Source organism: Chrysochloris asiatica, unplaced genomic scaffold, assembly GCF_000296735.1.
Source record: "Chrysochloris asiatica unplaced genomic scaffold, ChrAsi1.0 scaffold00043, whole genome shotgun sequence".
Lineage (NCBI taxonomy): Eukaryota > Metazoa > Chordata > Mammalia > Afrosoricida > Chrysochloridae > Chrysochloris > Chrysochloris asiatica.
The window spans coordinates 13,609,996-13,629,198 of NW_006408561.1; the positions used below are offsets into that span (position 1 = coordinate 13,609,996).

At 36.9% G+C, this 19,203-nt stretch overlaps 1 protein-coding gene across 1 annotated transcript in view; it reads right to left on the bottom strand.

The window, feature by feature from the left end:
- Positions 1 to 19,203, bottom strand: part of ZBBX (zinc finger, B-box domain containing) — a 227,815-nt gene that overhangs the window by 166,580 nt on the left and 42,032 nt on the right. The window contains 1 exon segment of the mRNA XM_006861801.1: positions 10,199 to 10,294. Coding sequence (XP_006861863.1) covers positions 10,199 to 10,294 — 96 coding nt within the window.

The following is a 19,203-nucleotide window of genomic DNA, read 5'->3' on the forward strand; positions in this document are numbered from 1 at the left end:
CCTTTGATAGAAAGTTAAAGGTTATAAACAATCATATCAGCAGCAACAAACACAAACTTGTAGTGCAATAATAACTAACATTATTCATACTTGAGATATTGGTAAGAAACATGTTAATACATATTTTAATAATTTACTTTTTCTTAACTCTAATACTACTACTGGTGTGGCACTGTAGGGTAATGCACTGAACCATAAGGTGAGTTTGAACTTCGAAGTTGACAGTTCAAACTCAGCAGCTGCTCAATTCCCACTCATAGCGACCACGTATAAGGTTTCCAAGGAGCAGCTATTGAGTTCAAACCACTGACCTTGCTGTTCAAACCAACCTTGAGATCCAGTGCTTATCCAACAGTGCCACACCAGAATCAACAACAATATTAACTAATATTTATATATACCAAATATATATTTTCAGGAAATTTACATCCCCTGGACCCTAAAAACTCTCTATCCTCTTATTATTATTGTCACTGGTGATTTGGGTAGAAGAAATTGACCAAACTCAACTCTACTTCTCAGGGCTTTTACTAGGCTCCATACCCACCAAGGGATGCATTCTAATCTAGACACCAATGTAAGTAGCCTTACTGAGCAGGTTGTGCTCATCCAAAGAAAAATGTCTACAGTTCAGGGAAGAAAAATAAAATTTAAGGAAGTATCTGGAATCTAAATTTATCTTAACATCCATGCCACAACCATCAATTCTGATTGTAACAATTGTTATTTGCCACCACATTGATTCTAACTCAATGAAGTTGATATTTTCATTTCTATCTTCTGAATCTAATATCTATTTTCTCAGTTGGTTTAGACTCTGAAGAATGAAAAAAAGGATGTTATTTACAGGTCTTCAAACTCCAGCGTACACTGAAACCAGGTGAACTATTAACTATAATTTTATTCTGAACTAGATCTATTCATAGGTCAGGTTCTCCAGGAAATAAATTCTGAGTTACACTAGAAAGTGTTCCTCAAAATTCTGAGTTATGCTAGGAAGTGCTCCTCAAAGGACACCTGTGGGTTAGTGAAATGCATAGGTGTGGGCAAAGAGAAAAGCTGAATTTATCGCAACTGCTAATTCCCAGGCAGGGCTGTGATGGCTGTCAGTTAGTGCCCCAAATTGAGAATTGAGGGATGCTGGTGTTTTATGTCCTCACTTACAGAAATAGGATATGGGCAGCTTCCACAGAAGGCATGTAACTTTGGAAGAGGCAGTTCCCTTTTGCCAAGTGCAATTCCTTGGAAGAGACTCAACTATGGTCCATGAATAAGTAATACTTTAAGCACCTAGGGAAGTGAACATCTCAATCCTGAAGAAGAAGATCTGGGTGGCACATCATAGAATCCCACATCTAACATTTAGAACTGGTTATCTTAAGATCATGCAAGTAATCTTGACATAATACAAAATTATTAACGATATCCTAAAATACTGATTTATTCTTAACATTGAAAAAAATATATTGTGAGCCTAAAGCCTAATCTTGATCATATTCAATTTTTTTTTTTTCAAATCTACCATAAAATTATTGTTGTTATTTAGTGCCGTCAAGTCAGTTCCAACTTATAGCAACCCTGTATAGGAATTTAAAGACTATAAATCTAACAATAACAACAAATCTTTTTGAAAGCAGAAAGCCTCATCTTTCTCCCAACCATAAAGTTGCTGTTGTTATTGATGTTAAGAGCTCTCAAGTTGGTTCCGACGCATAGAGACCCTATATGGGGTCTCCCAGGAGTGAGTGGTAAGTTTGAACCACTGACCTTGTGTTTCAAACCAACCTTGTGGTCCAGTGCTTACCCTACAGCGCCACACCAGAACTCAGAACACAAAGTTTGGTGTTGGTGTTGTTAAGTTCCATCAAGTTGGTTCCAACTCATAGCAACCCTGTGTAGGGCTTCCAAATAGTAGCTGGTGAGTTTGAACTTCCGACCGTGTGGTACAAATCAACACTGCAGTTCAGTGCTTATCCTGTTCAGCACCACTACAGGAGCATAAACTGTATTCTGACTATATGTTCTATGCAATATGTATTCTATGATGATATTCTGCATAATAATTATTTACTTGTAAGTATATTCAGAAGGAGCTCTGGTAGCGTAGTGGTTATGAATTGGGCTGCGAACCACAAGGTCAGCAGATTGAAACTACCAGCTGTTCCACTGGAGAAAGATGAGGCTTTCTGCTCCCGTAAAGATCTACAGCCTTGGAAACCCAGTTCAGGGTCGCTAGGGGTTGGAACTGACTCGACAGCACTTAACAACCACAACAAGTATATTCAGGAATCCACATATTTTCAATTATGCCTATATTAAAGAGTCCCTGGTGGTATAAATGATTAAGCATTCACCATAATCTAAAGGTTTCCAATTCAAATCTATCACCAAGTAATCTCACAAGAAAGGCCTAGTGATCTTCTGAAATAGATGTACTGAAATAGTTGTTATTGGCAATAGAGTTAGTTTCAACTCATAGTGAAAGTTGAAACTCTGTGGTGACCCACTATGAGTTGAATTAAACTCTCCAGGTCCTGCACCATCTTCAAAATTCGTCCTATATTTCAGCCTATTCTTATACCCACTGTTTCAATACACTGACCCTCTACTTTAGCAAGCATGATGACAAAAGCATGAGACAACATTTTGACAACCTTGCTTCCAAAGTTATGGACATTAAAAACCCTACAAAGTACAGTTCTACTCTGAAACACATGGGTTCATCAAGAGTACAAACCAACTCCACAGTAACTGACTTGTTTATTGGGTTTTCTTTCTCTGTTTGTCTAGATATGTCCTTATTTACGAAGGCATAGGTTTCTCTGGAGATTAAGATGTAACATGCTGCATATAAATGCCTTGTATCAAAAAGCACAGAAATACAATAATTTAATTCTTTCTACCTCAATTATCTCTTCTCTCATTATTAACAACCACTTTCTTTCCCAAGATCTCTTCTTTCCAATTAAGAAAATATACTTAACCATAATTTACTAATGATTCACTTAATCCAATCTACCTTTATGCATGCCATACTTTACAATCAAAAGCCATTTCTATTTTCCCTCTCATCTTCTATTTTTCCTGATTAACCTTGTTTCTTTTATCTCATCATTTATTGTGCAGAGGAGATATGGGTGCCTGATATATTAAGACCTTATGTTTCATCAAGGTGAGTCTTCCCTACTGAAAACAATCTTTTGTTTCCAGCTTTATTATTGAAAATCTTTCTAAATACAAAAAGTGTGCAGGTAATCAACATGTTCCATTCCTAAATCCATCTTTAAGTTGAATTTGTAGGTAAGTAGAAACAGTTACGTATGGTTCATATTGAATAGCAATTAGTCAAATGTTAGTACATCACATAGTGTACCTTTCGATGCATTAAAAATAAATAAACACTTCCAGACACATTAAAGCATCTTTTGTAACACACTAATAATAAAGTCTTGAGACCAGTTGCAAAGTAACTCCTATGTATTATTTCACACCATTGTATGTACTACAGCCTGGTAGGGTGTGGGTGGCTGTGGCCAGCTGCTGCCTGATGCAAGCTGGACAAGATCTATGAGATGCTGGTTCTGACACAGCAGGACGGACAGGGCCACTAGACCAGCTGCTGTGCTACAACATTTTCCAGAGGTTTTCACAAAAAGGCCAACTTGCACTGCATGACCAAATCACCTAAATATCATTATATGCAGACTTGTACAGGTAAAGGGTATGCCCAAGACATTATGCAATGCAAAGCAAGCTGTGACTAGCCAGGCTAGATCTGAATTTCCTTCTACCACTGACAGACTAGCTGCTTCCCCTGAGTTCTTGCCTTTGTTTGTACCATGTCTGTCAGACCTGGTACTCAGTAAATATCATTTTCCTTCTTTCCTTTCTCCCAACTTATCTGTTTCACTAAGGATTGCAGCCTGAGGGGAGTGAATTAGAACAGACAGATTTAGATATCTACCTTGGTCTTAACAGAACTCTGGTACTACTAAATGTAATGATCCAGATACTGGTTTGTAACTGCTTCTGTATGTAAGTTGGACATTCATAACCTGGGAAATGCCTGTATAGAAGCAGAATTTTATCCTTAGTATTTTCCTTTGTGCAAAAACACTTTAGTTTGAAGATAATTAACTATTTAACAGAGGTTACAGAAGGCAAAGAAATTTGAAGTGTTTTGAATCACTGCCAAGTAAAAAATCAATCAATCAAAAGAAAGGCTCTTTGAAATTGTAATGTTAGTCAACAAGAAGATAGCAAGAGTTGGCCTTCAGTTTGTCAGGGATTTATTTCTTATGTTAAACAAGATATGCTGATAAAAATTATCCTAATTAAAGTGAACTCTGAAAAATATAATATGTGTTATAGGATGAAGGTTGAAACATTTTACAACTACCAAATTTGGCTATGCTTCATAACAACCAAACACACCTGCATAAGTTAAAGAATGCAAAGCCTAATAACCACTGATCTTGAATGATTTATTTCCTCTTTTTAATAAAAACACACAATAAAACCCTAAAATATTTCATTAACTACTCATGTATACTTCACTAACATTGATTACACTGTTTACATTTAACGACCATTCTCACCAGTTTTTCAAATGATCCCACCACCACTACAGAACGTTTTGTTTTAATTTTAAAATGCTTTTATTGAGATTTCAGGTATCTGCCCTCACTTCTCAGATGAGGTAAATTTAAGAGCCAACAAAAAAAGCCACATTACATTAATAGCTACCAAAAAAGGTACAGAATCAAAAACACTACATAATCGCTGCCAATATGCTCTAAGCAGAAAGAAATGTCCACTCCTTGCAGAACAATGACCATCAACAATGGCCTTGCAGAACAATGGCGAAAGCTCAAAACTGTAAGAACCTTGTTGTTGTTGTTCTTAAGTGCCGTCGAGTCAGTTCCAACTCATAGTGATCCAAGGAGCTACTGGTGTGCATGCACCACCTTTCTTACAATTCAAACTGACGTTGCAGTCCAGTGCATTAACCCACAGCACCACACTAGGACTTCGTAACAACCTTAGTGCACAGGAAAATGTGGCAAAGAATGATAGAAGTGAGGAAAGAAAAACAAGAAACTAAAAAAATTAAAGAGTAAAGCCAAAACAAAACAAAACTCATGATAATCCTACATGCTGCAGGAGACTGCAGTCCATACAGCTTCAGTGACTACGACCTTTTGGAATTGGATCTCCAGGTGTTTCTTTCATAGTGTCTCTGGGTGGGTTACAACCAACAACTTTTCAGTAAGCAGCCAACTTCCCAGAGACTCAAAAACATTAAACGAGGGATAGAAAATGATAGGTAAAAGGATTAAAGAAGTGATGGCAGAGAATGGGTAAGATCACGATATAGGAGGAAAAAAAGTATTAACCAAAACATCAAATCTCTTGAGAGGAATTGTAGCTATACGTATTCCACCAGATATTTGAGATGTCTTTGTTTTTAAGTGTTACCTTTATTGTAGTCCACTGAATTACTCGATATGGCTCTTCTAGCTAATCTTTAAGGTTCCTAACAAGTGACTGAGTTGTTGTTGTTGTTAAGTACCATGGAGTTGGTTCCGACTCATAGTGACCCTACAAAGGGTTTCCGAGTCTGTAAATCTTTATGGGAGCAGACCGCCTCATCTTTCTCCCACGGAACCGCTGGTAGTTTTGAACTGCCGACCTTGAGGTTAACAGCCCGATTCGTAACCACTACACTACCAGAGCTCCTTAAATGACTGAGTAGGAGTACACAAAAGTGAGTTATCTGTGGAACATCAAGGGGACTGGATATTGCTGTTGTAGTTAAGTGCCGTCAAGTCAGTTCTATCTCATAGTGACCCTTTATACGATTTCTGAGGAACATCTGGGGAGTCTGAACCACCAACCTAGTGGTTCAAACAAACCTTGACGTCTAGTGTTTATTCTATAGTGCCACATCAGGATTTCATGTGATGTGGAAACATACAAATAGGGTATATAGAAACGCAACTTGGGTATTGGCCAGTTTTGGCAGCCTGCTGCGTTTTAAATGAGTTGTCCCAGAAGTGGACAGAGAAATCTTATTACCATCCTGAAGGAAGAGGCAGGAGTAGAGTATAGCCTTTGGACCCTGAGATACCTGTGCTGTGTTGGAACACCTCAAGCCAGGAGCCAGAGAGCTGTGACACAGAGAAGCAATAGAGAAGTGGAGGTAGCAGAGGCAGTAGAATCAAGAGCATGAGAAAGAATGGTTGGCTTCCTGGCTTAGGGAGCAAGAAAGCTGAGGACCTTCAGTCATGAGGCTTGCTTGTAGAATCACGTACTTTTCAGGGTATTTGTCTGGGGAGCTAGTCATACCAAACCACAAAGTTAGACCTGAGCATTTAGCCAGGGCTTACTGGTAGCGTGGGCACTTAATCTGCAGAGCCCCACTTGTCCAAGCAGGGCAGAGGCCAAAAGACCACAGAATTGAAAGCTAAAAGAGCTCTGTAACTCTCGCTGAGTAATGCACAGGCTGAGGTGCTCCGTGGCAGAGAGGCAAAGGTACACAGAGAGGTGTGACTGCAGACGCGGTTAAGAAGGGTCTGTCCTAACCCAAGAATTGTATCCTAAGCATTTCTAATCTTGAATTATACCTCCTTGTTGTTCTTGTTGTTGTTAGGTACCATCAAATCAGCAACAACTCATAATGACTCTATGCACAACAAAATAAAACACTGTCTAGTCCCGCGCCAATCTCACAATTGTTGCTAAACCTGAGCCCATTAATGCCGCCACTGTGCTAATCCATTTTGTTGGCAGTGTTCCTCTTTTTCTCCAAACATCCACTTTACCAAACATGATGTCTTTCTCCAGGAACTGGTCCCTCTTGATAATATGTCTGAAGTATGAAAGACAAAGTCTGGCCATCATGCCTTTCAAAAAACATTCTGGCTATATTTCTTCCAACATAGATTGGTTTGTTCTTTTGGCACTTTTGGTACTTTCAATATTCTCCTCCAACACCATAACTTGAATGCATCAATTCTTCTACAGTCTTCCTAATTCACTGTCCATCTTTCACATGCATAGGAAGTTATTGAAAATATGATGACTTGGATCAGGCACACCTTAGTTCTCAACACTGATGTCTTTGCTCGTCAACACTTTAAAGACTTGTGCAGCAGATTTGCCTAATGCAATACATCCCTTGATTTCTTAACTGCTGCTTCCATGAGTGTTGATTGTTGATCCAAGCGAAATGAAGTCTTTGACAACTTCACTTTTTCTCCATTCATCTTGGTGTTATTTATTGGTCCAATGTTACAGATTTTTGTTTTTTTTACACTGAGAAAGTTCATCTTCATCAGTAAGTGTATTAAGTCCTCTTAGCTGTCAGCAAGCATGGTTGTACCATTTGCATATCACAAATTGTTATGAATCTTCTTCCAATCCTGATGCCATGTTTCTCTTCACATAATCCAGCTGCTCAGATTATTTTCTCAGCATACAGATTGAAAGCCTCTGCTGAAAGAATACAACCCTGGGACACAACCTTACCTAATTTTAAACTTTTTGGTATCCCCTTGTTCTGTTCCAACAACTGCCTCTTGGTCTGTGTACATATTCCTCATGAGCTCAATTCAGTGTCTGGAATAGTCAGTCTTCATAATATTGTCCATAATTTACCATAATCCTCACAATAGAAAGCCTTTGCATAGTTAATAAATCACAAGTCAACATCTTTCTGGTATTCTCTGCTTCTAGGTAAAAGCCATCTAACATCAGCAATGATATCCCTCATTCCATGTCCTCTTTAGAATCCAGCTTGAACCTCTGGAAGTTTTCTGTCATTATGTGGTTGTAGCCGTTTTTGTATTATCTTTAGCAAGGTTTTACTTGATTGTGATATTTATGACATTGTCCAATTTGTTCTATTTGGTCACCTCTCTTTAGAATGGACACAAATACAGATCTCTTCCAGTCAGTTGGCATGGTAATTGTCTTCCAAATTTCTTAGCATAGATGAGTGAGTGCCTTCAGTACTGTATCAGTTTGTCGAAAGAGTTCAATTTGTATTCCATCAGTTTTCAGTGCCTTGTTCTTTGCCAATGCATGTTGGACTTCTTCCTTCAGGATCATTGGCTCATGATCATACGCTACCTCTTCAAACAGTTGAACATCAACCATATCTTTTTGGTAGTGACTCTGTATGTTCATTCTATCTTCTTTTGATACTTTCTGCATCATTCAATAATTTGCCCAGAGAATCCTTCAAAATTTCAAGTTGAGGCTTGAATTTTTTTTCTTGTTTCTTCAGTTTGAGAAATTTTGAATGTGTTCTTCCCTTTTGGTTTTCTAACTCCAGGCCTTTGCACATTTCATTATAATATTTGACTTTGTCTTCTCGAGGTGACCTTTAAAATTTTCTATTCAACTCTTTTACCTCCTCACTTCTTCCATTTGCTTTAGCATCTCTACATTGGGAAGCAAGTTTCAGAGTCTCTTCTGACATCCATTTTGGTCTTTTCCTTCTTTCTTGTCTTCTTAATGACCTTTTGCTTACTTCCTGTATGATGTTCTTGATGGCATCCCTTAACTCTTCTGGTCTTTGGTCTTTAGTGTCTAATTCATCAAACCTGTTAGCTTCCCTAATAAACCCCATATTCATGACTATAGATTAGGAGTTCTGTGTGGCCACTTATAGAACCCAGCAGAGAGGTAGAAGGTGCTGTAGGTGGGATGTCTGGTGTCAGAATTTATTTAAAAGTTTGGAGAGAGACATATCTCATTCCTGCCTCTTAAGAATCAACCTTGTCCTTGGTACAATAGAAGTTCAATGAAAAAAAGGAAGACTCTCAATGAGATAGGTTACCACAGTGGTTGAATGGGATCACACATAATAAAGAGAGCACACGTGGTACAGAATCAGGTAGTGTTTCATTCTGCTGTACATGGGGTCCCTGTGATTCAGAACTGACTAAAGGGCATATAACAAGGAGAAGAAGAAGAATTGAAAGGTCCAGAGTGATCTTTCTAAGTACAGATAGCCGATCACCTCCTCTTTTTGCCTACAAGAGAATATTCAAATTCCCTAACTCATTACACAAGATGCTGGACACTTACGCCTCTTATTTTCATGTCCTTAAAAGCAGAAAATTAGTTGTTGTAGAGTTGATTCTGATGTATGCAACACCATGTGTGTCAGAGCAGAAGTGTGCTGCATCAAATCTATGGCTGATTTTTTTGGAAGTAGATCACTGAGCATTGATTCCAAGGCATCTATTCTAGAGCTATTCATCTACGTCAGATCACTGTCTAGCACAAGCCCTGATTCCTAATGTTGTCATTGTTGCTTAGTGTTATCAAGTCAGTTCTAACTCACAGCAACCCTGTATGGAGTTTCCAAGGAGCATCTGATGAGTGTGAAGCACCAGTCTTGCAACTACCAGTCCAGTAATCTATAAATATTTGCAAAATTAATTACTATGAAATCTATGACAAAACAATGTATCATTAAATGTAACTGGTAATAATGCGAGGTCTATTGTGTTGCTGTTAAACTTAGTAGAAATCTGAGAAAGAAGCTAATCTAAATGACAATGGATGAGGAAAAAGTACAGAATAATTTTTCTTAAATAAATATGAAAAAAAAAAAAGAGAGAGATTTCTACTTACAAACAACCAACTCACTGTTGCTGAGTTTATTCTGACCCACAGCGACCCTCTAGGAAAGAAAGGAACTGCTCCACAGGGTTTCTGAGACTGTAAATCTTCATAGGAGCAAACAGCCCCATCTTTCTCCCACAGAACAGCTGGTGGGTTTGAATCACTAACCTTATGCTTAACCTGCTTCACAACCAGGGCTCCTTTTCTATTTATAAACTAGGTAGAAACACTACTTAAAATAAACATTTGAAACCACAAAAGATAAAAATATTGCCTGATTTTTAAATGTCAAGTTCAAATAATGGGCTTCATAATCTAAAAACTGTAATCAAACTAAGTGTTTTAGGAACTATATTAAAACAATTTCAATAGCAAAATAGAATCCAGATTAGTGTTTAGTTAAATAATTTTAAGACATATGTAAAGACTGACTGTACATAATAGAATTTTAGAAATTAATGCAAATCATCCTGAATTCTAGATAATTAAACATATTTTAAATGTCTTTATATTGAGACATTTTATAAATACTCTACAAATAAGCATTTTAAAGTCATACCTGTAAAAGTGTTGTTCTATGGAGTTTCAGTGCCCCCTTCTGGTGGATTTTAGCAAAGCAGCCTGAACAATAATATTCTCCACATTCAAGGCATACCTTAAAGATATAAAAATATCATATGAATTTGTAATGACTCTGAGACAATGATTGTATAAAGATGTCACTGTTCTCTTGCTAATTTCTGCAATAGCATGCCTTGATATCATTAGATCGAAAAGCCCAGGAAAATTGACATAACCACTTATCCCAGTCAAGATTTAATTCTTTATAGAACATACAAACAGTAATTACTCTAAAATTAAAATACAATAGCTGTAACGTAGACTTTAGAAATATGTCTTAGATGTATAGGATCTCTAGTAGTACAATGGTTAAATGCTCTGCCACTAACTAAAACGCTGGTACTTCAGATCCACCAGCCTCTGTGCAGCAGAAAGAGGAAGCAGTCTGTTTTCATACAGATTTACAGCCTTGGAAACCACGTGGGCACTTCTACTTATAGAGTGGCCATGAGTCAAAATCAATGTGAGTTTGATTTAACATTGATTAGCTATATATACATAGATAAAATTGCCAAAAAAAAAAACCATAAAGCCACCAAGAGTCTCAGATCAAAATTCTTAACCTGATAAAACTAAGCAGCATCCTCTGGGCTAAAATACTTAAGGAGGGTTTTTTGATGAATAGTTTGTATAATATTTGCTTCCCAAAATCCCGATACAGTTTCTTAAATATCTTTGACTGGTGATTAGCAAAATATGGTTTTTAAAGTATTCTTAGAAGAGTCCCCAAAGTGAAGAAAGTATAAGAAAAAAAAAAAATTAGAATTGCATCAAGATTTCAATGTTGTTTATCACTGGTGAAATGATTATGAGCAAGTCTATATTTGTCTTGTAATTCTCTATAGCATTAATGATGTGATTTTTAAAGTTTCTGAACAAATTGAATAATGTCATACACCTGTATCTGTGAGGCTGCCAAGGAAGACTGAAAGTGAAAAGGGAAGAAAATGGAATTTATACTGCAAGTGAAATTACTGCTCTGCAGTGGTACAGCTATTTCAGTGCTTTTGACAGTATGATAAAAAACAGCACAAACTGCCAACATCTTTCATTTTCCTGAGTTTGTCCCAAGTTGAGGAGAACACAAAAAACAAAGCATGAAGGCATGGATAGATGGGATCAAAAAGTCTTTGTCGTCTAGCTCACATTTCTTTCGACCTTTTTCATTGCCTCCTCTCTTAGCCACCACCCACCTTTCCTCTCACCTTCCTCTCTCTTCATATCCTAGAATGACAAGTATTCAGGTAGACAAGAGATCCACCATGCTCTTTGGCCTTGTCCTGGTCAATGACAGACTGCAATGTGCACAACACTGTGATGCAGCTCAATGAATATAAATCACTTGGGACTCGCGTTACAATGCAAGTTCTGGTGCAATAAAGTCTGGGATGAGACATTAAGAGTCTGCATTCTAACAAGCTCTTATGTGATGTCTACGCTATTGCTAGTTGCATAGCCCACCTGTTGAGTAACATGGAACTAGATTTTATATGATGCAGAAAAGTAGACTAAGCTCTTATTAAAATCCCAGCAGGGGAACTTTGTTATTAAGTGCCATGGAGTTCATTCTGAATCCTAGTACCCTGTACAGCGTTTCTAAAGGGCGCCTGGTGGATATGAACTGCCAACCTTGTGGTTAGTAGTCCAGTGCTTATCCTACAGTGACACACCAGGAGAATTTTAAGCCCATTTAATTTTATAAACTGTACTAAAAGTCCCCAAATGACAACAAAGGAGCCAGGTTTATTCAATACAAAATGATAAAACAAACTCAAAGTTAAAAGAGTAATCAGTTTTATATAACTCGAATGAAACTCAAAAAGGGAACTACAGCCAAATAACAATAACAATATAAGCAACATTTAACTGTTGTTGTTGTTGTTGTTAAGTGCCGTCGAGTCAGTTCCGACCCATAGCGACCCTGTACAGGGTTTCCATTTAACTACTGTTCTAATAATACATTTTATTTCATTTAAGCCTTATAACAGCTCAATAAAGCATCATTATATCTCCTCTATGAAATTGAGGAAACAAAGAGACATTATAATTAACCATTTACCCACAGTCATCATCTCTAATAATGGTAGGGGCAGGATTGCAACACCTCAGTCTAGCTCAAAGAATGGCACGTACCACTGATCATTAAACCAATCACTGACTATCTCAGTACTATTCATTTATCGGTAAACCTTCAAAAACTCTATAATATTTCAAATGACTGCACCACCTGATATTTATCAAAACAAAGTATTTTTAAATGTGATTAGTTATCAGAATGGATTTTTTTAGGATTTGGGGTTTTGTTTTGTTTTTTAATGGGGAAAAGAATAAACACTACTCTGATCATGAGGACTTAATGTTTCCCACTTCTGTGTAAAAAAGCTAGATACTTAAATACATGATGATAAAAACGTTATCCTAAGTCCATACTTTGTATGTACTAAATCAATTAAAAGCTATAATTTCACATGAATAAATGCAACAGTATTATTATATAAAAGGAGAAAACACAATTTCACTGAACATCCCTGTTATTATTTTCATTAATTTCTCATGAATATTTGGCACTGCTTTTTAAAAGTATAATTTAGAGAAATGAAAATCTGTTTCAGCATATAATTCTAAGCCAAGTATTTGCTAGCAATAGGCTTTTAATGAAAACACCCAAATGGATGTATATAGAGTGGAAGATCAAAGTAAAATTATAGAGTGATCTTATATATTTTGTTGTACAAGCATATTTGGCATTAAATTGGGTTAAAATGATCACCAACTGCAAAAGTTCTTTAGGCAATTTGTATAACTGGTAGAAACATGCTATAAATGTCGATAAGGATTCCATTCCACCACAGATGTTTCTTCAATGACAGATACCTACATGGAGTTTCAGGAAATATCTTACTTATTTGATTAACGCCAGACCAGTTATGCTAAGGCTTAAAGAATCCATCTGAGTTTAATTTGGTTGCCGCACATTCACCAAATTCATATATAACCATACACAATCAACACTTATGGAAGTAGCAGTCAAGAAATCAAATGATTATTGCATTGGGCAAATCTGCTGCACAAGACCTCTTGAAAGTGTTCAAGAGTAAAGATATCAGTTTGAAGATTAAGATGTGCCTGACCCAAGTCTGGGTATTTTCACTCACCTCCTATGCATGTGAAAGTTGGGAAAATGCATAGAGGAATTCATGCATTTGAATTACAGTGTTGTAGAAGAGAAAGTTGAAAGTACCAATGACAGCCAGAAGAGCAAGCAAATCTGTGTTCGAAGAAGTACAGCCAGAATGTTCCTTAGAAGTAAAGATGGCGAAACTTTGTCTCTCATGCTTCAGACATATTGTCAGGAGAGGCCAGTCCCTGGAGAAGGACATCATGCTAGGTAAAGTGGTAGATCAGCAAAAAATGGGAAGAGCCCCATCAAAATGGTTTGGCACAGTGATAGCAGCAATGGGTTCAAACAGCGAAAATTGTGAGAATGGCGCAGGATTAGGCAGTGTTTTATTCTGTTGTGCATAGGGTCGCTCTGATTGAGAACTGACTCAACAGCACCTAACAACAACATATATCACTTTAACTACTCATTTCTCATTTGCCCTACAAAAAGAGTCTAAAGCTACTACAAGTTCTTATGACATTCCATCAATCTGAGGGATTGCCTCAGATCGTAGGGAAATGGGTCAGTGACAGACGCACACACAATTAACTGCCTCCTTTCTATATGCCAAGTACACAGTCCTGAATCTTTCTCATGGATTGACGACCATGAATTATCCTGAATGATATTTGAAGTACAGTCTACAGTTATTCCTGTATTTCCATTTTACAGATAACACAGAATCATAAAGAAATTGAGTCATTTTTATGAATGTTACACATTCACATTTGAAATTCAAACCTCCAAAATTCAAACTTTCAACCACTACTTTCCATACTTTCCCATACTTTCCATATCCCTGCTGAAACCTCCTTCTGAGGTACTGAAGAATTACACTAATTTTTCCATCAGCAGAGCCACCTAAAATGATAGAAGCTAAAAGCATGAGCCAACCTCAGAATTTAACAATACCATAGTCTACTTCATTAGAACTATCAGCCTAGCTTGAATTTACAACTTATTGTTGTGCTTTTGACAACTTTCATGCTATAAATTTTTCCTTTAACATCAAAGATGATAATTTCATAAAATCTTAGTGAAATTCATCAAAGATTTCTTGGGCTTACACCCTGGCTTCTTTAGACAACAGTTTCCAGACAAATCAGCTCTTTAATTACTAAACACAGCCTCACTCTCATCAGCTTTCCAGTCAAGGAACATGCCATTTATCCTGTCTGAGATGTTCTTGCTCTTCCTTTCCCTTCTCCTGGAAAAAAACAGATCCTTTATTTCTAAGTCAAGCCTTATAGGTCATACTGCTCAAGTCTCCTGGACTTTACATAGCGCTCAACACACAATAGAATAACATCTCCTTCAGAAATCCTTTTCAGAACCTTCACTGAGCATCCCAAAAATTCAATTCAAACTGTAAATCTCCTTTTAGCTATTCTAATCCCAACTCCAGGAACATTAACATCTGTATATAATGTTATAGACATTTCTGGCTAATTACAATTTGATAATATTCTTTAAATATTGTACTGTCTGCCATTGTATCAAACAACATCAAACAGGATGATGTAAAAGCATTAAAGGAAAATGCGGGCTTTAGATTCAATACTACTATTAAACCTCTATTAGACTAAATATGTGCTCACTCTTTGATCACAGTTAATACTGTCATTAAATAAGGTTATCAATACAGTAGACTCAAAAGGTAAATGAGTATAGTTAAATTCTATGAAACTATAATCTACATATATATAACTTATAATCATTAAATTACTATAAGGAAAACTTTCATACATATGTGTAAAATTCTATATTGTAAGTGATAGTGAAGTCCACCTTGAGGGCTAGCAGAAAGGAAAATATGTACAAATTAAGGAAAAATCTATATTACAGAATACTGTGAAAGAAATAATCTCATTTACTGAAACTACAAAAAAAGTATAATTCGATGTACTGAATAAAACTAAATCCCTACCCCCATGATGCTTATGTCGTTGTTGTTAAGTGACAACGAGTCAGTTCAATTCATAGTGACCCTGTATAGGGTTTCCAAAAAGGGGCTAGCGAGTTTGAACCACTGACCTTGTAGATCAAACTGATGTTGCAGTCCAGTACTTATCCTACAGAGCCACACCAGGACTCTGCTTATGTTGTAGAGGGGTGGAAAGTAGACAGGGCTCTCAATACATATTAGTGGATTAATAAAGGAAAATCAAAAGCAAATGTAACTCAACTGTGGTTAGGATAACCATTTAAGCTGACATTTATTGATATTGAGAAATGGGAGAGGAGAACTTTGCTGGGGAGAAATTAAAAATTCAATTTTGTACATGCTAAATATGTGATGTCTATTAGACACCATGGAGGGTGAGTAGACAGTTTGAATCATACGTTCAGATAAGACGTATGGGTTAGTGATATACGTTTGGAAACAATCAATGTCAATGATGGTGTTTAAAACCAACAAGAGGTTGAAATGATCTAAAAAGTATAGATAGACTAAGAAAAATCCTACAGACTGAGCCCTGTGACACACCAGCATTAGGAAGTCAAGGATACAAACAAAACAAAACAAAAAAACCCAGCAAAGCATGCTAAAAAGAGACTGTTAGCAAAGTAAAATGAAACCAAGATAGAATGGTAAACCAATGGAAACAAAGAGAAGTAAGTGAAAAGAATGGGAGAGGAATACTGTATCAAATATTACTCACAGATTGACCTAAACATTGAAAACTGTATTTAGGAATGTGGAAGTCATTGGTGACCTTATTAAGAGCAGTTGCTGAACAGACAACTCTCCAGAGTTGTACTATATAGAAGGTGATGAGGGATCAAAGAAAGATTTTTATTGTAGACTTTCTTTTGGTTTTTCTTGAGACTGGAGAAACTGCAGCGTGTTTATTGGCATGATTCAATAGAGAGGGGGGGATATGAATTATAGTAGAGAGGACAAGAGTTATGTTGTTGAACAGGAATGACAGGATGGGATTAAAGTAAAGGAAATAAATAAATTCCTTACCTAATAGCATACCTCACCCAAAGCAGCAAGAAGGAAGGAAAAGTACATGATCGCCAAAGCAGGTAAGTTTGGAAATGTGTATGAGACCACATGGAAGTTTTATTCTGACTGCTTCAATTTTCTCACCAGCTAATAATATGAGAGGAGAGAAGTGCCAGAGGTTTGAGGAGAAAGATTTCAGTCTGGAGTGAACAGGAAAGCAATCGCTCGAGGACTGACAGATAATGCTTTAAAACATTAAGTAATGTTATTAAAGGAGTCCTGGTGTGGTACTGTGCTAGGATAAGCACAGAACTGCTAACCTTATTGTGGATGGAAACCCAAACCCACCAGCCTCTCCTAAGAAAACATATACAGGATCTCATGAGTTGGAACTAGCTCAACAGCACTTACCAACAATGTTATTAAAATGTTGTGAAACAACCCCTTTCTTCAAGTAAAATGTATGTGGTTCAATATATGAAATAGGAAAACAGAGCTGTTCAGGTTGAGAGCACAGAGGCGGCAGTCCCAAGAATGTACGATGGGCTTCCCAAGAGACTGAGTTTTGAAAAATCTTCCTTAGGTTACACATAAACTGAAAATTAGCTCACAAGATTCTACCTAATGATAGTTCCTACATTCCCTTACATGAAATTGCCTATTAAATTAGTAAACTCTATTTCTAAAAAAAAGTGTACATTGTAGTAGGATTTGGGGATTACAGTTATCTCACAAATACGACAAAATAAAGTGTGCTCTCTCCACCGACAGTGTGGAGAGATTGGGCTGGCTGGCTGGACTTGTGCACAAACATTCTCACGATAGTTTAATGTGACAACTCACATTAAAACCAGCAAGCAACTAAAAAAAAAAAAAAAAATTTATATTCTAAACCCAATTTGACTTCCTGGTTGATCCTCTGCTTGGCCCAGGTTTTTGCTAAATCACTTTTCACTATCCTCAAATACCTCTATACTCATGCCTTTCCCGGTCCTCTTCTCCATCCAAACTCCATCCTTCTAGAAGATGGCTCAACCATACACAGTACTTAGTTTCTCTAATACTTGGAAACTGAGCCACTTCCTATTTTGTATCATTTTTCAATAATTATAGTAATAATTGCTGGTGTTGTTAAAGTGTCGTCCACTCTGTTCCAACTCATAGCAACCCTGTATAGGGTTACTGAAGAGCAGCTAATGAGTCTGAACTTCTGACCTTGCGGTTCAAACTGTCTTTGTGGTTCAATGCTAATCCTACAGTATCACATACCTAGGGTTTAGTCTGTTAGTTTAATAATATATTATTATGGTAAACCTATATATGTTTGGGTGAGGCACACCTTAGTCCTCAGAGTGACATCTTCCCTTCTCTTAAGCACTTCAAAGATGTTTTGCATGAGATTTGCCCAGTGTAATTCATCATTTGATATCTTAACTGCTGCTTCCGTAGGCAATGATTGTGGATCCAAGTAAAATAAAATCCTTGACAACTTCAATATTGGTTCACTTGTGAGGAATTTTCATGTGGATATGTGATCCATATATCAGTGAGTCCTTCAAATTGTCTGCACCTTCAGCAAGCAAGATACGTCACCTGCATAGCACAGATTATTAATGAATCTTCCTCTGGTCCTTACTCCACGCTTTTCTTCATTTAGTCTAGTTTTTTGGATTCTTTGTTCAGCACACATATTAAGTAAGTAAAGTGAAAGGATATAACCTTGATTCAAAAGTTTCCTGGTTTAAAACCACGCAGTACCCTCCTTGTTTTATTCAAATGACTGCCTCTTTATCTGTTTTCAGGTTCTGAACAAACACAATTTATTGTGGAATTCCCATTATTTCAAATTTTACCTAAAATTTGTCATGATCCATATAGTCAAACGCCTCTACAATAGTAAATAAAACACATGTAAACATTGTTCTGATATTCCTTGCTTTCAGCCAAGATCCATCTGACATCACCAGTGATAGTCCTTGAGCCACAGCCTCTTCTGAATCTAGCTTGAAATTCTGGCAATTCCTGTTGGTACACAGCTGCAACAGTTTATGAATTCAGTAACATTTTACTTTAATATGATTATTTTTAGATAACTTCCACATTCGGTTGGATCACCTTTCTTTAAAACGGGCACAAATATGGATCTTCTCCAGACAGCTGTCCATGTGGCTGTCTTCCAAACGTCTTGGCAAAGATGAGTGAGCACTTCCAACATCACATCCATTTGTAAAAACTTCTTACTTGGTGACCTATCAATTCTTAGAGTCTTGTTTTTCGCCAGTGCCTTCAGTGTAGACCGACTTCTTCCTTTAATACTACTGGTCACATGCTACCTCCTGAAATGGCTGAATGTTGGCCAATATGTATATATTCCACAGACATAGTTTCCCCCCTTTGGTACAATGTCTCTGTATATTCTTTCCACCTTCTTTTGATGGCTTCTTGCATCATTCAGTCTTTTTTCTCATAGAATCCTTCAATATTGTAACTCAAGGTATGAATTTTTTTTCTACAGTTTTTTTGGCTTGAGAAATGCCAAGGGTGTTCTTCAATTCTGGTTATCTAGCTCTAGGTCTTTGCACTTTTTATTATAATGCATTACTTTGTCTTCACAAGCTGCCCTCTGAAAATATTCTATTCCGCTCTTTTACTTCATCATTTCTCCCATCCACTTTAGATGCTCTGTATTATTAAAGAACGAGTTTTGTGGTATTTTTAATGATCTCCTATCCTACTGATGTGAGTAGACTGGACAATGAATGAAGAAAATCAAAGAATAATTGAGGGTTTTGAATTTTGCTGTTGGCAAAGAACACCACTATACCAT